Consider the following 13,950-nt stretch of genomic DNA (forward strand, 5'->3'; position numbering starts at 1 on the left):
TTACTTGCAACGCCCTAAAAGCAGCGGGCTCTGTACTTTTCTTCAGTGCACTGGCTGATAAGAGAAGCCATTAGAAGTCTCCTCACAATCACAAGAAACGGTGCAGTTACAGAAGCAGCCTCAAAGAAGGAGGACTGAAGAGCTCTTACTGTTGGGTTTTCAGACATCCAGTTCTGATTTGCACCCAAACCCATTTTAGTAATAATTTTAAGGATATTTTAGACCTAGATATCAGCACTGATGTCCTCCACGGTCTTAAGCATAGAGCAGCACCATCCTGTAAAACAGAAGACTTTGGCTTTGTACAAGATTCAAACACATCCATAAATTCTCCCCAAATATAGGACTCTCACCTACCATAAAGGACAAACTTTATTAAGATTTGTGCATCTTAGTTTCTAAAGCAGTTTTCTGAAGATTTAAGTTCTTCTGCCCCGCAACAAGCCATTCCTGGCCGACATGAACAGCCACCACTTCCTGTTTTCAGCAGGATCACTGCAACAGCTCGCTTTTACCAAAGATAACTGCCAGCTTTATTTTTATTGAAAATGACAGATACAGTAGCCAATAAAGTAAAAAAGGGTAATTTAGCGGTAGAGTGTTGCAGCATTTATCTTAGGAGGTCAGTGAATGATTTAAGCAATCTTGAAAAGTGAATTCTTAGTGAGCTTCTTCAAAAGGCATCAGTGAGAGTGATTGGCTTCTTCTGGATCAGACTTCAGCAAGACAGCATCATCAATATTTTCTTATAAAGTGCATCCCTAAACAAGTTTGTTACTTAGAGGAATAGGAAAAAAAATGTGAGGTGCATGCAGGGACAGGAAGGACAGCAGAATGGAAAGAAAAGAGCAGTGTGTGGTTGGGGTTTTTCACACCGAGTTATTAGTGGATGCTGAAGTTCATTTCCATCGGTACTTGAGCTCCCACAATGAGCAGGAAAGTGATTTGGTGGTGTCCAGTTCCTCAGCAGACAAACCCTGCCAGTTCCTAGGAGTACTAACTCCCATCCTGACCCCTGACAGGCCGAGAAGGGAAATAAGAAACACAGCTAGTGACCCTAAGAAGGTGAATAAGGCACATGTGCACAGCACAATTCCTTCTGACACATGCCGGCACTGCCCCTGACACACTGTGGTCAATCTAACGCCTTGTTACCAGCCTTTCTCTAACCCACAGGCAGGAAGCACACAATTCACTAGCCAGATTTCCCAGAGCTTGCCTGAGAGCTCCTGCACCTCAGCTCCCGAGAACATCCCCTTCAGCAGCCTGCAGCCTCAGCTACCTGCAAGTACCTGAAGCACGCACAGAAAGGACAGAACCCGCTCGTTACAAGGCAGGAACATCAACGAGGCGGACACGAGGACAGCGCCTGCACACCTGAAACAGCGAGAAAATAAAACGCGTCACAGGGGAGGCGAGGCTGGGGGGGAGCGAAGCAGCGGGGCCTCCCCAGGCTCCTCTGCTGAGGGCGGATCCAGCCTCCCCCAGCTCTGGAGAAGCGCCGGAGGCAGCCGAGAGCCAAAACTCCCCTCAGCCCGGCCACCCCCCCCCTCAGCCCGGCCACCTCCCCTCCCCTCAGCCCGGCCACCTCCCCTCCCCTCAGCCCGGCCTCTCCTCCCCTCAGCCCGCTCCCGCCCCGCCGGGGCCTTGCGGAGCCTTCGGCGCATCCGGGGCGAGCGCCCCCGGCGCCTGCCCCAAGCCCCACGGAGGAGCCGCGGTGGGGGCCGAGGGCAGGAGGGAGCCCGCCGGGTGCCTCGCCCCGAGCGGCGGCGCTGAGGAGAAGCCGCGGCGGAGCCCCCGCGGGCGGCGGCAGGCAGCGGCTCGGGCAGCCGCGGCGGGGCCTCCCGGAGAGCGGGAGGCGAGCGCGGTTGGGAGCATGGAGGAGGTGGACGTGGAGCCGCCGCTGGTGGTGAGGGGACCGGGGGGGAGCGGGAGGGACCGGGAGGGGGGTCCCGGGGGTGCCCGGCTCTCCCTGACGCCCCCACCGCCCTCTCCCGCAGGTGGTGCCCGGCGCCGACCCGGCCTGCAGGCAGCTGTGCTTCGAGTGGGGCCCCGCTGAGGTGCTGGTGTGCGAGACGCGGTTCGACCGTGGAGGTGGGTCCCGGGTCCCGGCTGAGCTCCGGCCCGCTGCGGGTCGGCCCCGGGCCGGCGGCTGAGCCCTGACGGGATCCGGCCTTGCAGGCGGCGGGGATGCGGCGCCCGGCTCCTCCCGCGTCTTCGTGGTGCGCAGGGACCAGGACATCTACATCCAGACCCTGCGCAAGCTCTTCAACGAGTCGCACGGCATCTTCGTGGGCCTGCAGCGCTGCGAGGAGGAGCTGGCCGGCAAGTCGAGGAGAGCGCAGTGAGTGGGCCGCGGGGCTGCAGCCCTGCAAGCGGGAGCTGCTGGCGCTGCCTCGTTTTTAGAGGCAAACACCATGGCTCCTATAAACCCAGACTACTTAGAGCTGCCGTTAATTAGCAGTTGTGCGGTCTAAATGGCTGTGCTGGAGTAATTCTGCAAAGCATGGCCCTGAGCCCTCCAGTAGCGGCGCTTTTGTGGGTGTGTAGCCGGTGGTGCGTGGCCTGGCTGGCTCCCACCAGATTCACCCATGTCCTGGAAGCTGCTACTGATGTGCAGAAACATGCGAGACTTCAGTGGATTGAGACTCAAGCAGCTCTCTAAACGATGGTTTTTGTGTTTGGCAGATTGGTTCAAGTGAGTAAAAACTACCGCTCGGTCATAAGAGCCTGCATGGAGGACATGCACCGTGCAGCTGGTAAGTTTCTACTTACAGTATTCTTGCAGTATTCTACTGCAATAAAAAGAAACACCATTTACGATTATAAAAACAAAGCTTCGATTGTAAGTTAATAATGTAAAATGGCATGTAGAGATTTCAGAAATTGACTCCATTCCATCCTGGAGATTTCCAAGTTGCTTTGTAAACCTTGCCTGAGACTCTTTTGCACTGCATTGCAACAGACTTGGGGAGGGCGTGCAGTCTTTTCATATCATGGCTTGTTGCTTTATAGGAGATAGAGTCAAAATTAATAGATTGCTTCCCCCCAATAAGTGAAAGATTTTACTCTTCCCTTCCATCCGTGTCCTATAAGCTTACCAGATTTGTACAAGGTTATATAAAGTTATAAAAGGTTAGCTTTGTTGGTTGTGTATGTGTTTGGATCAATGCCTGGTGAGTTATCAGGTATTGTATTTGAGTCCAGAAAGTGTCATGAAATAAGGTAAATACATTGCTTTTTAATTTTTCCCTCAGCTGCAACACGGGACCCTGCCCTACACAGCCAGTACAGTACTCAGGTAATCTTCAGTCACGTGAACACTGCTTAGTACATTCATCAAGACCAACACTGTGACAGTAATTTTGTTCTATTAGCTGCACCAATGTTGCTTAATTAGCCTTTTTTACTTTGCTGTTTGTTATGTTAAGTCTCAAGAGTACAAAAACTCTGAGAATAACTCCCGTTCTGTTTTGTATTCCTACTGCTGACAGATTACTGTTGCATTTCAATACAGAACCTGCTTCCATATTTTCTAAGCTGAATATGTGTAGAGAAGTTGTGGCTTATTTCTGTCTTTTAGTTTGTATCTTTGCAATACCAATATGACATTGGTCTTGTCTATAAAAATTGACTGATTGCTGTGGACAGCAGATTCCTTTGTGCAGTTAAAAATAATCAGCTGGAACAACTACTAAATCTGAAACATGGTCCTCCTCTTTTCAGGTTTCTATTCTCTCTGCAATGGAGCTGATCTGGAACCTCTGTGAGATCCTGTTTGTTGAAGCAGCTGCAGGTGAGCAGTGAACTATTCTGATGTTAAGATCAAAGAAGGGTTTGTTTGCATGTTTGTTTAAGATGTATGTAGCATCCATAGTGTTATTTTAGCATATTTAGAGATATTTATAACAAGTGTCAATAAACCTTTTAATACTACTTCTGACTCAGTAAATTGCCCTCTTTGTATTATGTTGGGATGTTAGATTTGCATTCTACTTTTTCCCTCTCATGGGTAGTGCACTACAATTTAAATTATTTTTGTTTCTTTGTTTATTTTCAGAAAAATAACGAAGAGCAGCAGCAAAAATCTTGCTGCCAATTACTTGACTTTAAAGCATAAACAGATTTTAAAGTATCAAATACGTTGATGCCAACTAACATTTACACATGCTGTGATGCAGTTCTTTTAACTTTAGGGTGCCATTTTAGAAGTCAGCGTATTTACATGAGTATTTCAAAGTAGTAAATAATTTTCTAAGGAAATCAGATTGCTCTAATGTAGTTATTCAGTCCCAGAATTCAGAAGAGAGATTGACAAATTATAGATTACTTAATCTGAAGAAAAGGTAAGTGCCTCCTGCTAAATTTCATCCTTGTGTTTGGTTAGTAATGAGATGATACATTAAACAACTCTAAGCATTGATGGGTCTTTTGGCTTTACAGGATTTATGATATGAATTACCTTTTATTTCTTCAAGTAACTGGTTAGGGTTTTCTGCAAGATTATGCCACTGTTCTATCTAAAACTTGCCACGTGGAATACCATCAGCAGCTTGGTGCTCCCACAGCCTGGCTATTTAAGGAACTCCATTCCTTTGTAATTTGAGTGTGGCAGATAGAAATCCGATTAGTAAACATCATTTAATGATCATCAAACCATTAAGGCTACAAGTACACAAAGTAACAGTTCAGGAACTAACAGAATGATACCTTCTCTGTGTAAAGCTGGTCCCCTCCTGCTTCGCCTCCTTGACTGGATTCGACTTCATGTCTGCGATGTAGACAGCATGGTCCGTGAGGTTCTGAGCAGTGAAAATCCATCAAAACACAAACTCTTCTGGAATGTGGTGAGTACAGTCACCTGTAGAATTCTTAGAGAATTCATGCCTGTGTGTTTTACCTTCCTCCTTCCTGCTCAGCAGCGTACTATATCTCAAACTAATACCTGGGACACCGCTGCTGCCTGCCTTTATAGTTTTAAGTTAAAGCCAAGCCATTGTGAAGATCATCCTGCCCTCATTCCTAGCCTGATCCTTTAAATTTCATGAGCCATAAAGGTCATGACTTATGCTGGGTATTTGAATTAGCGGTTCTGAAATTTAAGCATTTTAACTCTACTTAACTTGCCTAAATCACAAGTTAAAATTCCCCCCAGTAATCCATCTGGGTATTTGGTAGCCTTGTGCAGTGTGGTGCTCACAGACTTGTGGTTTCTACAGGTCGATGTCTTCGTGCTGCAAGGCCGAATGGATGAAGCACGACACTTGCTCTCAAAGGAAGCTACTGCCAATCCCACATCAATGAGCATGTACAAAATCTTGGATGACTTGATGATGAAGATGCCTGTGCCCAATGTATGTATGTTTTTTTCATGCAGTTCCACTGGGAAAAGAGCTAAGAGGGATGACAGTATTAGTCCAGTCTATTTCATCTCTGCTGTAGCTCCTGTAACATCACAGCCTGTTGACCATTAAAACATTCCAATTTTAATTCTTTACAGTAGTAATATTTGCATGACTTATCCAAGAGACCCAACTGTACAGGCAAAAACCTGTTAGATGACAAACCAACATAGTCAGAAACAACATTTTTGCAGCAGGGTATGTTATCTAGTTTTCTGAAACAGTTCCTGTTGAGAACTTGCACAGAATATTCTTTGAAGGCCTTACCCACAGAGTTTTCCTCTGTTGCAATGATCTCATGGAGGAAAAAATAGCAGCTGCATCACAGTAATCTTGCACTATTTCTTTTAGGGTCTTTTCCCTTATTTAGATGCACAAATTAAGACACTTCTAATGCAACTGAAGAATAAGTTAAAAATTGATAGTATTCTTGTGTTTACTGTCTTAGCATGAATAATTGTGAGTTCAGCACAAGCACCTCTTGTGATCTGACTTGATATTGCCTTTATTTTATGCATCTTACCTTGGGTTCAGCTTGGCAACACCCAGACGCTGACCGAGTTGGAGCTGAAATGGCAGCACTGGCATGAAGAATGTCAGCGGTATATACGGGATGGAACTTTTGCTTCCAATCCCCATATGGAATCCATCTGCAAGGTATGTTTTGGCTGAAAGGAAAGGAAACTGGACAAGTATTGGGTCATTGTGTACGTTAGGAGCTACAGATAGTCATAAGTAATGTTAAAATGTTGGATGATCTGCTCATTGAATCAGGAGATTCCAGGCCAGCCTTTTTTTACTGTGTTACTTGTTTTGCCACAGTTTTTGCAAGCCTGCACAGATCATTTTCCTATCCCAGGCCATAGGATCTTGAGAAGGATCTTTGTCCTTTGCTGTTTAATTTTGATTAAATTATCAACTTTGCAAAATGGGAGGAGTAGCGCCTCTGAAAACTTAAGATGCAGCTGTGTACAGTGCTGAATTTTCAGAATTACTCCTTTGTTTTTCTCCTTTTATTAGATCCTGGGGGGAGATGAGAATGCCATGCTGGAGAAAAAGGAACTCCTGACTACTTGGTACCACTTTCTGGTTACCCGACTCCTGTATTCGCATCCAACTGTGAAGCCAATGGAACTACATTTCTATGCACAGGCATGAAATAGAATTACTTCTATATCCTGTTCTACCCACAGAAGGGTTACCATAGTTAAAGAAAACTTTGGGAGAGTTGACATGGTACAGCAACTACGTACCTGTACAACTTTTCACAGAACTTGTAAGTGGAGTGGGAGAAAGATACAGTAGGCAAATAATTATTGAAGACTGGGTCACTTTAGCATCTAATGCTACCAGTCTTGCTCCTGCAAATTGCTTTCCCATTTTCCTGATGCTAAAATATAGCTTTTTTTCTGTTAGTGTGCTCAATATCTATGATGTACTCTTTCCCATAAAATAACCTACGCTAGGCTACCACATTGAAACAAATGTCTTGCTTCTACCTTGTCAAAACTTCGGTTTATCATGTCTTGTAATTTTATTCCACAGTCTAGTATGGACCTGTTCCTGGGTGAAGAAAACAGCCCTGAGCCTCTAGACACAATTTTAATGGCAGCCTTCGAATTCGAGTTGCACCAAGTGATCAAGGAATGCAGGTTGAGTTCTTAAAGTTTTTGATTCTCTAGTTCTGTAGTATTGTTGCTGTGTACATTCACTCCAATAGTATTTGGGGTAGAAGGTATGAGTATAGGCCACCTGATCATCCTTTCCAATAATTTAACAGGAATATGTGAAGCGGGTAGCAATTAAAAGTATTCCACTGGGTCTGCAGCAACGCAGCCAGATGTTAGGCTGTAATATAGCTCATGGGTGGTAAAAAATGCCTGTGGAAAACCTGACATTCCTTGACAGCGGTGGGCTTAGCTTTTTCTTTATTTTCCTTGTTTCAAATACAGCATTGCTCTGAGCAACTGGTGGTTTGTGGCTCATCTGACTGACCTACTGGATCACTGTAAACTCCTGCAGTCTCACAATCTCTAGTAAGTATTTATTTGCACTGATTATTCAGACACCCAGAAGAATGACTAAAAGAACATGTGGATTTTGGTTGAAAATGAGCATCTTGGGCATTTGCAAAAGATGTAGAATAGAGGTACTGCATATGCCTCTGAAGTTGTAGGCAGCCCAGATGCTCTAAGAAGCAGAAGCAGTTGCTGACCTGAATTTGACACACTATTCAACAGTACCTCATGCACTGTTAGTTAGTTTGTTTGTTTTTAATATAGTTTTAGCTGAAATATCAAGTGCTTGTGATTATTTGGAACAGTGAGAAATTCATCTAGAAAGAGCTTCCATACCTAAGTTTCCAATAAATTCAAGTTTGAGATTTCTGCTGTCTGAATTCCCTTGGCGTTTCAGTGTCTTAAGGCAGGCATTGCTTCTGCTAAGTGCTGTACAGAGTTGGCAGGTCTCCCCGCTGAGAAAGCTGCCCTGTATGTTGAGGCCTGATGTATGAAATTTACTAAGACAGAAGAAAACATCTCTAAGATAGAGAAAACATGCTGCATAAATGGAAAGTACTTAAGAAATAAAGTCATTAGGCTTTTCTGATGAAGTACAGCAGTAATGCCTGTTTCTTTTGTTTCTTTACTCCCTGCAGTTTTGGTTCAAACATGCGTGAATTCCTTCTACTAGAGTATGCCTCAGGACTCTTCTCCCATCACAGGTAACAATTATTTATTCTACTCTGTCGGAGACTAGACTAACATCAACAAGTAACTGCATACTAATGAACCAAAGAGGCAAAACTTACAGAAGACTGTTAGGATTTCAAAGGTGTCTGTCTCTAAGGGGTCATACAGCACTAACAAAGTTTCCTTTCCTGAATTAAAGATGAAAGCTATCAATTAGAACCCATCAGGTATATTGGCCAGGATAGAATGGTTACTGCCACTGTGGCATTTTTGGTACAGAGCACTTCTTAGCTGCAGGTATTCCTAAGTTGTGTATTAGGCAGCTGATAGTTGGTAGAAAGTAAAAACCATTTTAGGTCTGAATACTAAGTTAACCAGAACCAACTGTTAGTAATGCAGGCCCATATTCTACTTGTGGCTTTACTGTTTTGCTTAAGAATTATATGGTTGGAATGCTTGACTTTCTTTTCCCCCCTTTACTTTCAGTCTGTGGCAGCTGGGGGTAGACTACTTCGACCACTGCCGAGAATATGGCAGAGTATACTTGGAGCTTCACATTGAGCGGATCCCCCTTAACACCGAACAAAAGGCCCTCAAAGTGCTGAGAATCTGTGAGCAGAGACACATGCACGAGCAAGGTGATTGATTCTTAAGTTTCATCATTTTATTTTGATAATAATACAAGATTATTATACAAGATACAAGGTGATGCAAGAAAAACTAGTGAAACCGATTCCCTTTTCTCTGATGTTTTCTCCTAAGTTCGTAGCATCTGTAAAATCATGGCCATGAAAGCTCTGCGGAATAATCGCTTGGGCTCTGCCCTGTCTTGGAGCATCAGAGCTAAGGATGCAGCTTTTGCAACGCTAATATCAGATCGGTGAGTAAATTGGAAGCTCTTGGAAGACAGCTGCTGTAGCAGAATGGTCAGAACAGGGAGAAGGCAGCCATCCTGAAAAGGTCCTGCTGCAGGCAGGCTGAGGTCATCTTTCCCTCACACCAAGTACCTGCTTCCAGACTAGAAAATGACATTCCTGGGTACTTCCATCTGCAATACCCTAGCTGTTTTTCTACACCATTTTGCTCCATGAAATCTAGAGATGAAACAGATTGGCTTTATCTAACAGTCCAGTGCTCTTAGGCCTTGCTTTGATAAACATCTCTTTTGGCAATACCTCTACATTCTGCACTGCCCTTTCACTTGCTCCAATAACCTGTTTGACTGACTGTACAGTGAAGCACGGAATGGGCTTAGGTGAAAGATAAATCCCCTTCTGTGCTTTATTCAGCAGGTTATTTTTAACCAGTCTAGTTCACCAGTCAGTGTGAGCCACTTAATACAGCATTTCTTCAAAAAATATCTTAAGCCACTATTAAAACATAAGTAACAGAGTAAAATTTTGTGTCGTTGGTTTTCTGTAAACTTGTCACAGTATCTGACCTTGCAGGGTCGTGACCCATGTCATATTTTACTTATTTAAAATAGGCAGGTACCAATCTCTTTGTGTAGCTGGAGTATAATTTTATAGTTACACTCTGGATAGATGGCCAGGTAATGCTCTATCTTCAACACCGTAAAAAGGGAGTAGTAGGAGATGGGCTTTTTTTTTCTTCCTATCATTTGTTCTTTGAGGAAGCAGGAATCATATTTCCTTCAACAGAAGGTGAAAGAAAACCATCACAGGAAGCAGATGCTGAAAAAAGCAGCATAATGAAGGCTGTGACAAAACAGATAAAAAGCTTTTAGAATTCTATTTGTTCCTGCTTTTTTTAATAGCAGAAAAACAGAACTTTTGTTACGAACTGGGAAGGTTATTTATGCACCCTCCAGCCTCAGCTTCCTGTGCTCCTTCCTTTACTTATTCCTTTTAAAGAATAGATCTCAACTACTATGAAATCTGGAGGAACAAATACAGTGTCAGTTAAGCGCATGTTACACCGGTTCAACTGGGCACTCCCAGGAAATGCCTCGATGTCTTCCAAAACCCTCACAGGAGGTTGATTAAGATGGAACTCAGTTTTATACTAAAGTTTTCCAAGAAGGGATTGGGAGATACAAAAAGAAAGTGGAAGATGTTCTCCCTTCTAAGCCTTTATTGTGTTTTACTTTCTCCCTAGATTCCTTAAGGACTACTGTGAAAGGGGATGCTTCTCTGACTTAGACCTGATCGATAATTTGGGACCATCCATGCTGCTTAGTGACCGGCTGACATTTCTTGGTGAGAAGGAGTTACGGTTTTCATTCTGTTCTGTTAGTTAGAACACAGCTAACGCCACACAATTATTTGGATTTGTCTCTTCCTCCATCTGCTACATCCTGTTATAGCAATGAGGGGAAAGCAAATAACTGAAGGTAATTTGGGATGCAGCCTGCGTGCTACCAGGAGACTGCATTTCCAATTGCACTCACAGTAGGCATCTGTTCTGCACTGCTTTGAGTAGGATAGACTTGCATTCTGACACTTGTATGCTTCCCCTTTCTTAGTCTTTATCCAGACTCTATTACTACCTGGAGACTTCAAAGTATTAGCAAAAACAAAGTGGATGACTCTTGGGCGGGGGGAACCCTTAGAAAAGCAAAACTGGTTTAATTTACTCAGACAGCACGATTTTTTAACTCCGTAAAGTTCTCCACCTTGTCTACACCTTCTATTAGTTCACTGTACCAACTTCAAGCTCACAAGCAAAAGACCTCTGCTGCCCTTCCACTACAGCAGTTGTGCCAAGTATCAGTGGAAGGCCTCCAGCCAGTTTCCTTTCCGTACAACCACTTCCTTCTGGCTGGCACAAGCACAGGCTGTGGTAACCTGCCCATCTGCCTGCAGCTACAGCGTGGCCTTTAAATAACGGACCAAGAAAGGAGATGGAGCTAAAATACACCTTTCTCTGGAGATGTGGCTGTTAGCAGACCCAATTACAGGTGCCAAAATCTAACAGGAATTTGGAACAGCTGTTGGCAATTGGAATGACTGCCTTCACATTACAGTGAGGGTGATCCTCAATTTGATCTAGCTGCATTTCCTTCATTTAAAACCTAAATTAAGCTAAGAAGCTCACTGTGACTTACCAAATCAGAAATCCTCCTGATTTGTCCACTGTCACCAAGTGACCTTTGTATCAGCCCCAAAGAGTTGTAGTTTCATTCTAAAACCGCGTTTACAGGGAAGTGAGCTCCCTTTCTGCATTATGTAAAATCCCTTAAAGGTCTAAAAATGGTCTGTTTGGTTTTCCTTTGGAGGTTTCAGAAACATAAGGTGTGCCTTTGCTAGACAACCTTCACATCGCTGTCTTGAGCTCAAGTGTTAATCAAAGGTGAATCTGAATGGGAATGATTACTTCCTCTATTTTGAGGGTTTAGTTGCTAAAAACAAAGCCGCAGATGAAAGCTCACTTTCATCCTCAGCCAGTTCTTACATACTGGATAGTGGTCAAACTAACTCTTAGCAAAAGCAGAATTTTCCACATTAACAAAGATCTAATTTTCCATTTAAACAGTGAAGCTTTTCAGACCTCCTGATATTTTGAGGTATCAAAAAACATCCATCTTCCCCTGCTTCCCCCCAGTTTTTTGCAGCCACCACCAGTATCTCTAAGCCACTTATGCTGTTACTCACCCTGCAAACACTCAATGTCAGGCAGTATCAGTTAGGTAACAAGGCTGATTCAAACAGTAAATCTTACCAAGAACACTGGCAGGTTTTTGGCTACCTTTTCAGCCAGCCTGGGTTTTAACTTCTCTTCATGCACAAGATTCCCATTCTCCCAAACTCTGCTGCTTTGGAGACTCGTTTCTCTTGGGAGGTAATGCTAGCCAAGGCTTTGTAAGAGCAAACTGATTTCCTAGCACCCCGAAATCCCAGCTTGTGCTGTTCTGACGGACACTAACGCCTTTTACCCTTCACCAACACCCACGTGTAGGGAAGTACCGCGAATTCCACCGGCTATATGGGGAGAAGCGATTCTCTGAAGCTGCCAAGCTGCTGCTGATGTTGATGACGGCTCATATTGCTCCTTGCTCCTTCTGGATGACCCTGCTGACAGATGCCCTTCCCCTGCTGGAGCAGAAAGAGGTGAACACGCTGGTCGAACATGACAGAGACACCCCACAGCCTTTCTTTTCTTCCTGACAATTTATCTCAAAGCAGTGAGTCCCCCCCACTTTCTGCCCCCAAGCTAGGGTTTGCACTTCCCGTGCAAGTGACCTGTTCATGGCAGTTCGAGGATTGAGAAGCTCCCCAAATGTCTTACTGGTGGGAATACAAAGGACCCAGCATAGGATAATCACTCATTTCCCTGCTCTTAGAAAATAGAAGTAGAATAAATGTATGCTGATGATTTAAGTACACACTGCAGCAAGTTCCTTCTGGTACTTGGCTTGGAGAGTTTTCTAGTGTGCTTCTTTCTGCTCAGCCAAGTTTTTGCTTTAAGATCCATCAAGAAAATGGCAGTTGAGTAATTACAACCCCATGACTGGATAAAGCCCAGAGGCACCCACTCTGACCTCATAACTCGCCCTGCTTTGAACAGGAGGTTGTCTTAGAGACCTCACAAAGTCACTTCCAACTTGAATTTTCCTGTGATCCTGTGAATTACAGGGTCAGAATGGATCTGTGGGAGCGTGAAAGCATTCTACTCCTCTCAGTTGAGTTACCTTCTCAGACTGCACGATGTCCTTCAATGTGATTATTTTCAGTAAATACTTCCATTTCCACAGGTAATATTTTCAGCAGAGCAGACTTATGAATTGATGCAGTGCCTGGAAGACCTGACTGCAGGGAAGCCAGATAAGCAGAAACTCCTGGTACCTCCTGTTTTGAACTAAATAATGGATGAGGGGGGTCATGGGGCAGTCAGGGAAAGCTCTAAATTTCTGTTCCTGGGGGGGGGAGGAAAAGAGGGAGAGCCTCAGTTACTGAGGCTAATGTGTGTTGTTCTTTTTAAAGGCCAGCCAACTGAGGCATCATCAAAAGATATTTAAGTACAGAAATAGTACACAGCACTTCCACTGCTCACTGCTCTACTGATTTGGATTGGACTGTGATGTTTTTCCAAGATAAATAACTGCAAATTACATGGGCAATGAAAAGCTGAGATGTTGCCATTTAACAGCTCAAGCTAAGATACGTTCCAGGCACAGAACAGGGAGCCATTTGCTACACATGCAAAACTCTGTAGCTGCCAGAAAAAAAAAAAAAAAAAGGCAAGAAAAAGTTTGGTAATTCTGTCTTGCATTGATCTAAAAAGTAAGAAGTGGAGCTTTTACCCATTCTCAGGAGGTCCCAATGACAGTTAAATGTGTTCTCCCACTCTTTATGTCCTGCATCTTTGTTTTCCAAAATCTAGAAAGAGACCCCATCACCAGCTCATTACTGCACGTAGTAGTGTAACCAAAATTCTACTTGCTTTTAGGTCGATGATGTTGAGACCATGAAAGTGGAAATGCTGAGGCTTGCTCTTGCACGAAATCTTGCACGAGTCATTGTCAAAGAAGGCACGTTGGAAGGATCTTGAAGACAGCAAGGGGTGATTTTAACTCTTCCTCTATGGCTTATTGTACATAAAACTGACTGCTTTTTCTAAGAATAAACATCTTGTTTTGCATATTGCTTGATCTGTTCTCATCTTCCATAAACATAACTTTAAAAATTTGTAAATGTAACTTTTAAAAAGGAGCTGCATCAGGACATTTACAGTTGCTTGTTCCAACTCGGTCTGGCAGTCCTTGCCTTGTAAAGTAAACCTCATTACCTTTGTCTTTTCAGTTGCTTTGCCACCAATACCCAGAACTGAAATTGAGCCTACCTTTTAATGCACTGGCATTTTAGCAAACAGCAACTTCTGCCTTTTTGGTTAGTTTG

The 13,950-nt window shown here is 43.9% G+C and overlaps 1 protein-coding gene across 1 annotated transcript; it reads left to right on the forward strand.

Moving 5' to 3' along the window:
- The first annotated feature begins 1,743 nt into the window (after nt 1-1,743).
- NUP85 (nucleoporin 85) lies at nt 1,744-13,693 on the forward strand. Its single transcript, XM_032199867.1, has 19 exons — nt 1,744-1,909; nt 2,001-2,094; nt 2,182-2,344; nt 2,689-2,759; nt 3,258-3,301; nt 3,727-3,796; nt 4,726-4,847; nt 5,220-5,354; nt 5,937-6,059; nt 6,423-6,554; nt 6,948-7,054; nt 7,355-7,438; nt 8,059-8,124; nt 8,579-8,730; nt 8,855-8,972; nt 10,211-10,311; nt 12,011-12,162; nt 12,807-12,893; nt 13,502-13,693. Exons 1-19 carry the CDS (start codon nt 1,877-1,879, stop codon nt 13,601-13,603), a joined length of 1,956 nt encoding a protein of 651 aa, XP_032055758.1. The 5' UTR covers nt 1,744-1,876; the 3' UTR covers nt 13,604-13,693.
- The last annotated feature ends 257 nt before the right edge of the window (nt 13,694-13,950 follow it).

This window comes from Aythya fuligula, chromosome 18 (assembly GCF_009819795.1).
Source record: "Aythya fuligula isolate bAytFul2 chromosome 18, bAytFul2.pri, whole genome shotgun sequence".
NCBI lineage: Eukaryota > Metazoa > Chordata > Aves > Anseriformes > Anatidae > Aythya > Aythya fuligula.

What these genes read in the sequence shown, in the direction of transcription:
- NUP85 (XM_032199867.1), top strand. Translation starts at nt 1,877, where the DNA reads ATGGAGGAGGTGGACGTGGAGCCGCCGCTGGTG. An exon ending in ACGTGGAGCCGCCGCTGGTG is followed by an intron (nt 1,910 to 2,000) that starts GTGAGGGGACCG and finishes CCTCTCCCGCAG; the next exon opens with GTGGTGCCCGGCGCCGACCC. An exon ending in AACTACATTTCTATGCACAG is followed by an intron (nt 6,555 to 6,947) that starts GCATGAAATAGA and finishes TTTATTCCACAG; the next exon opens with TCTAGTATGGACCTGTTCCT.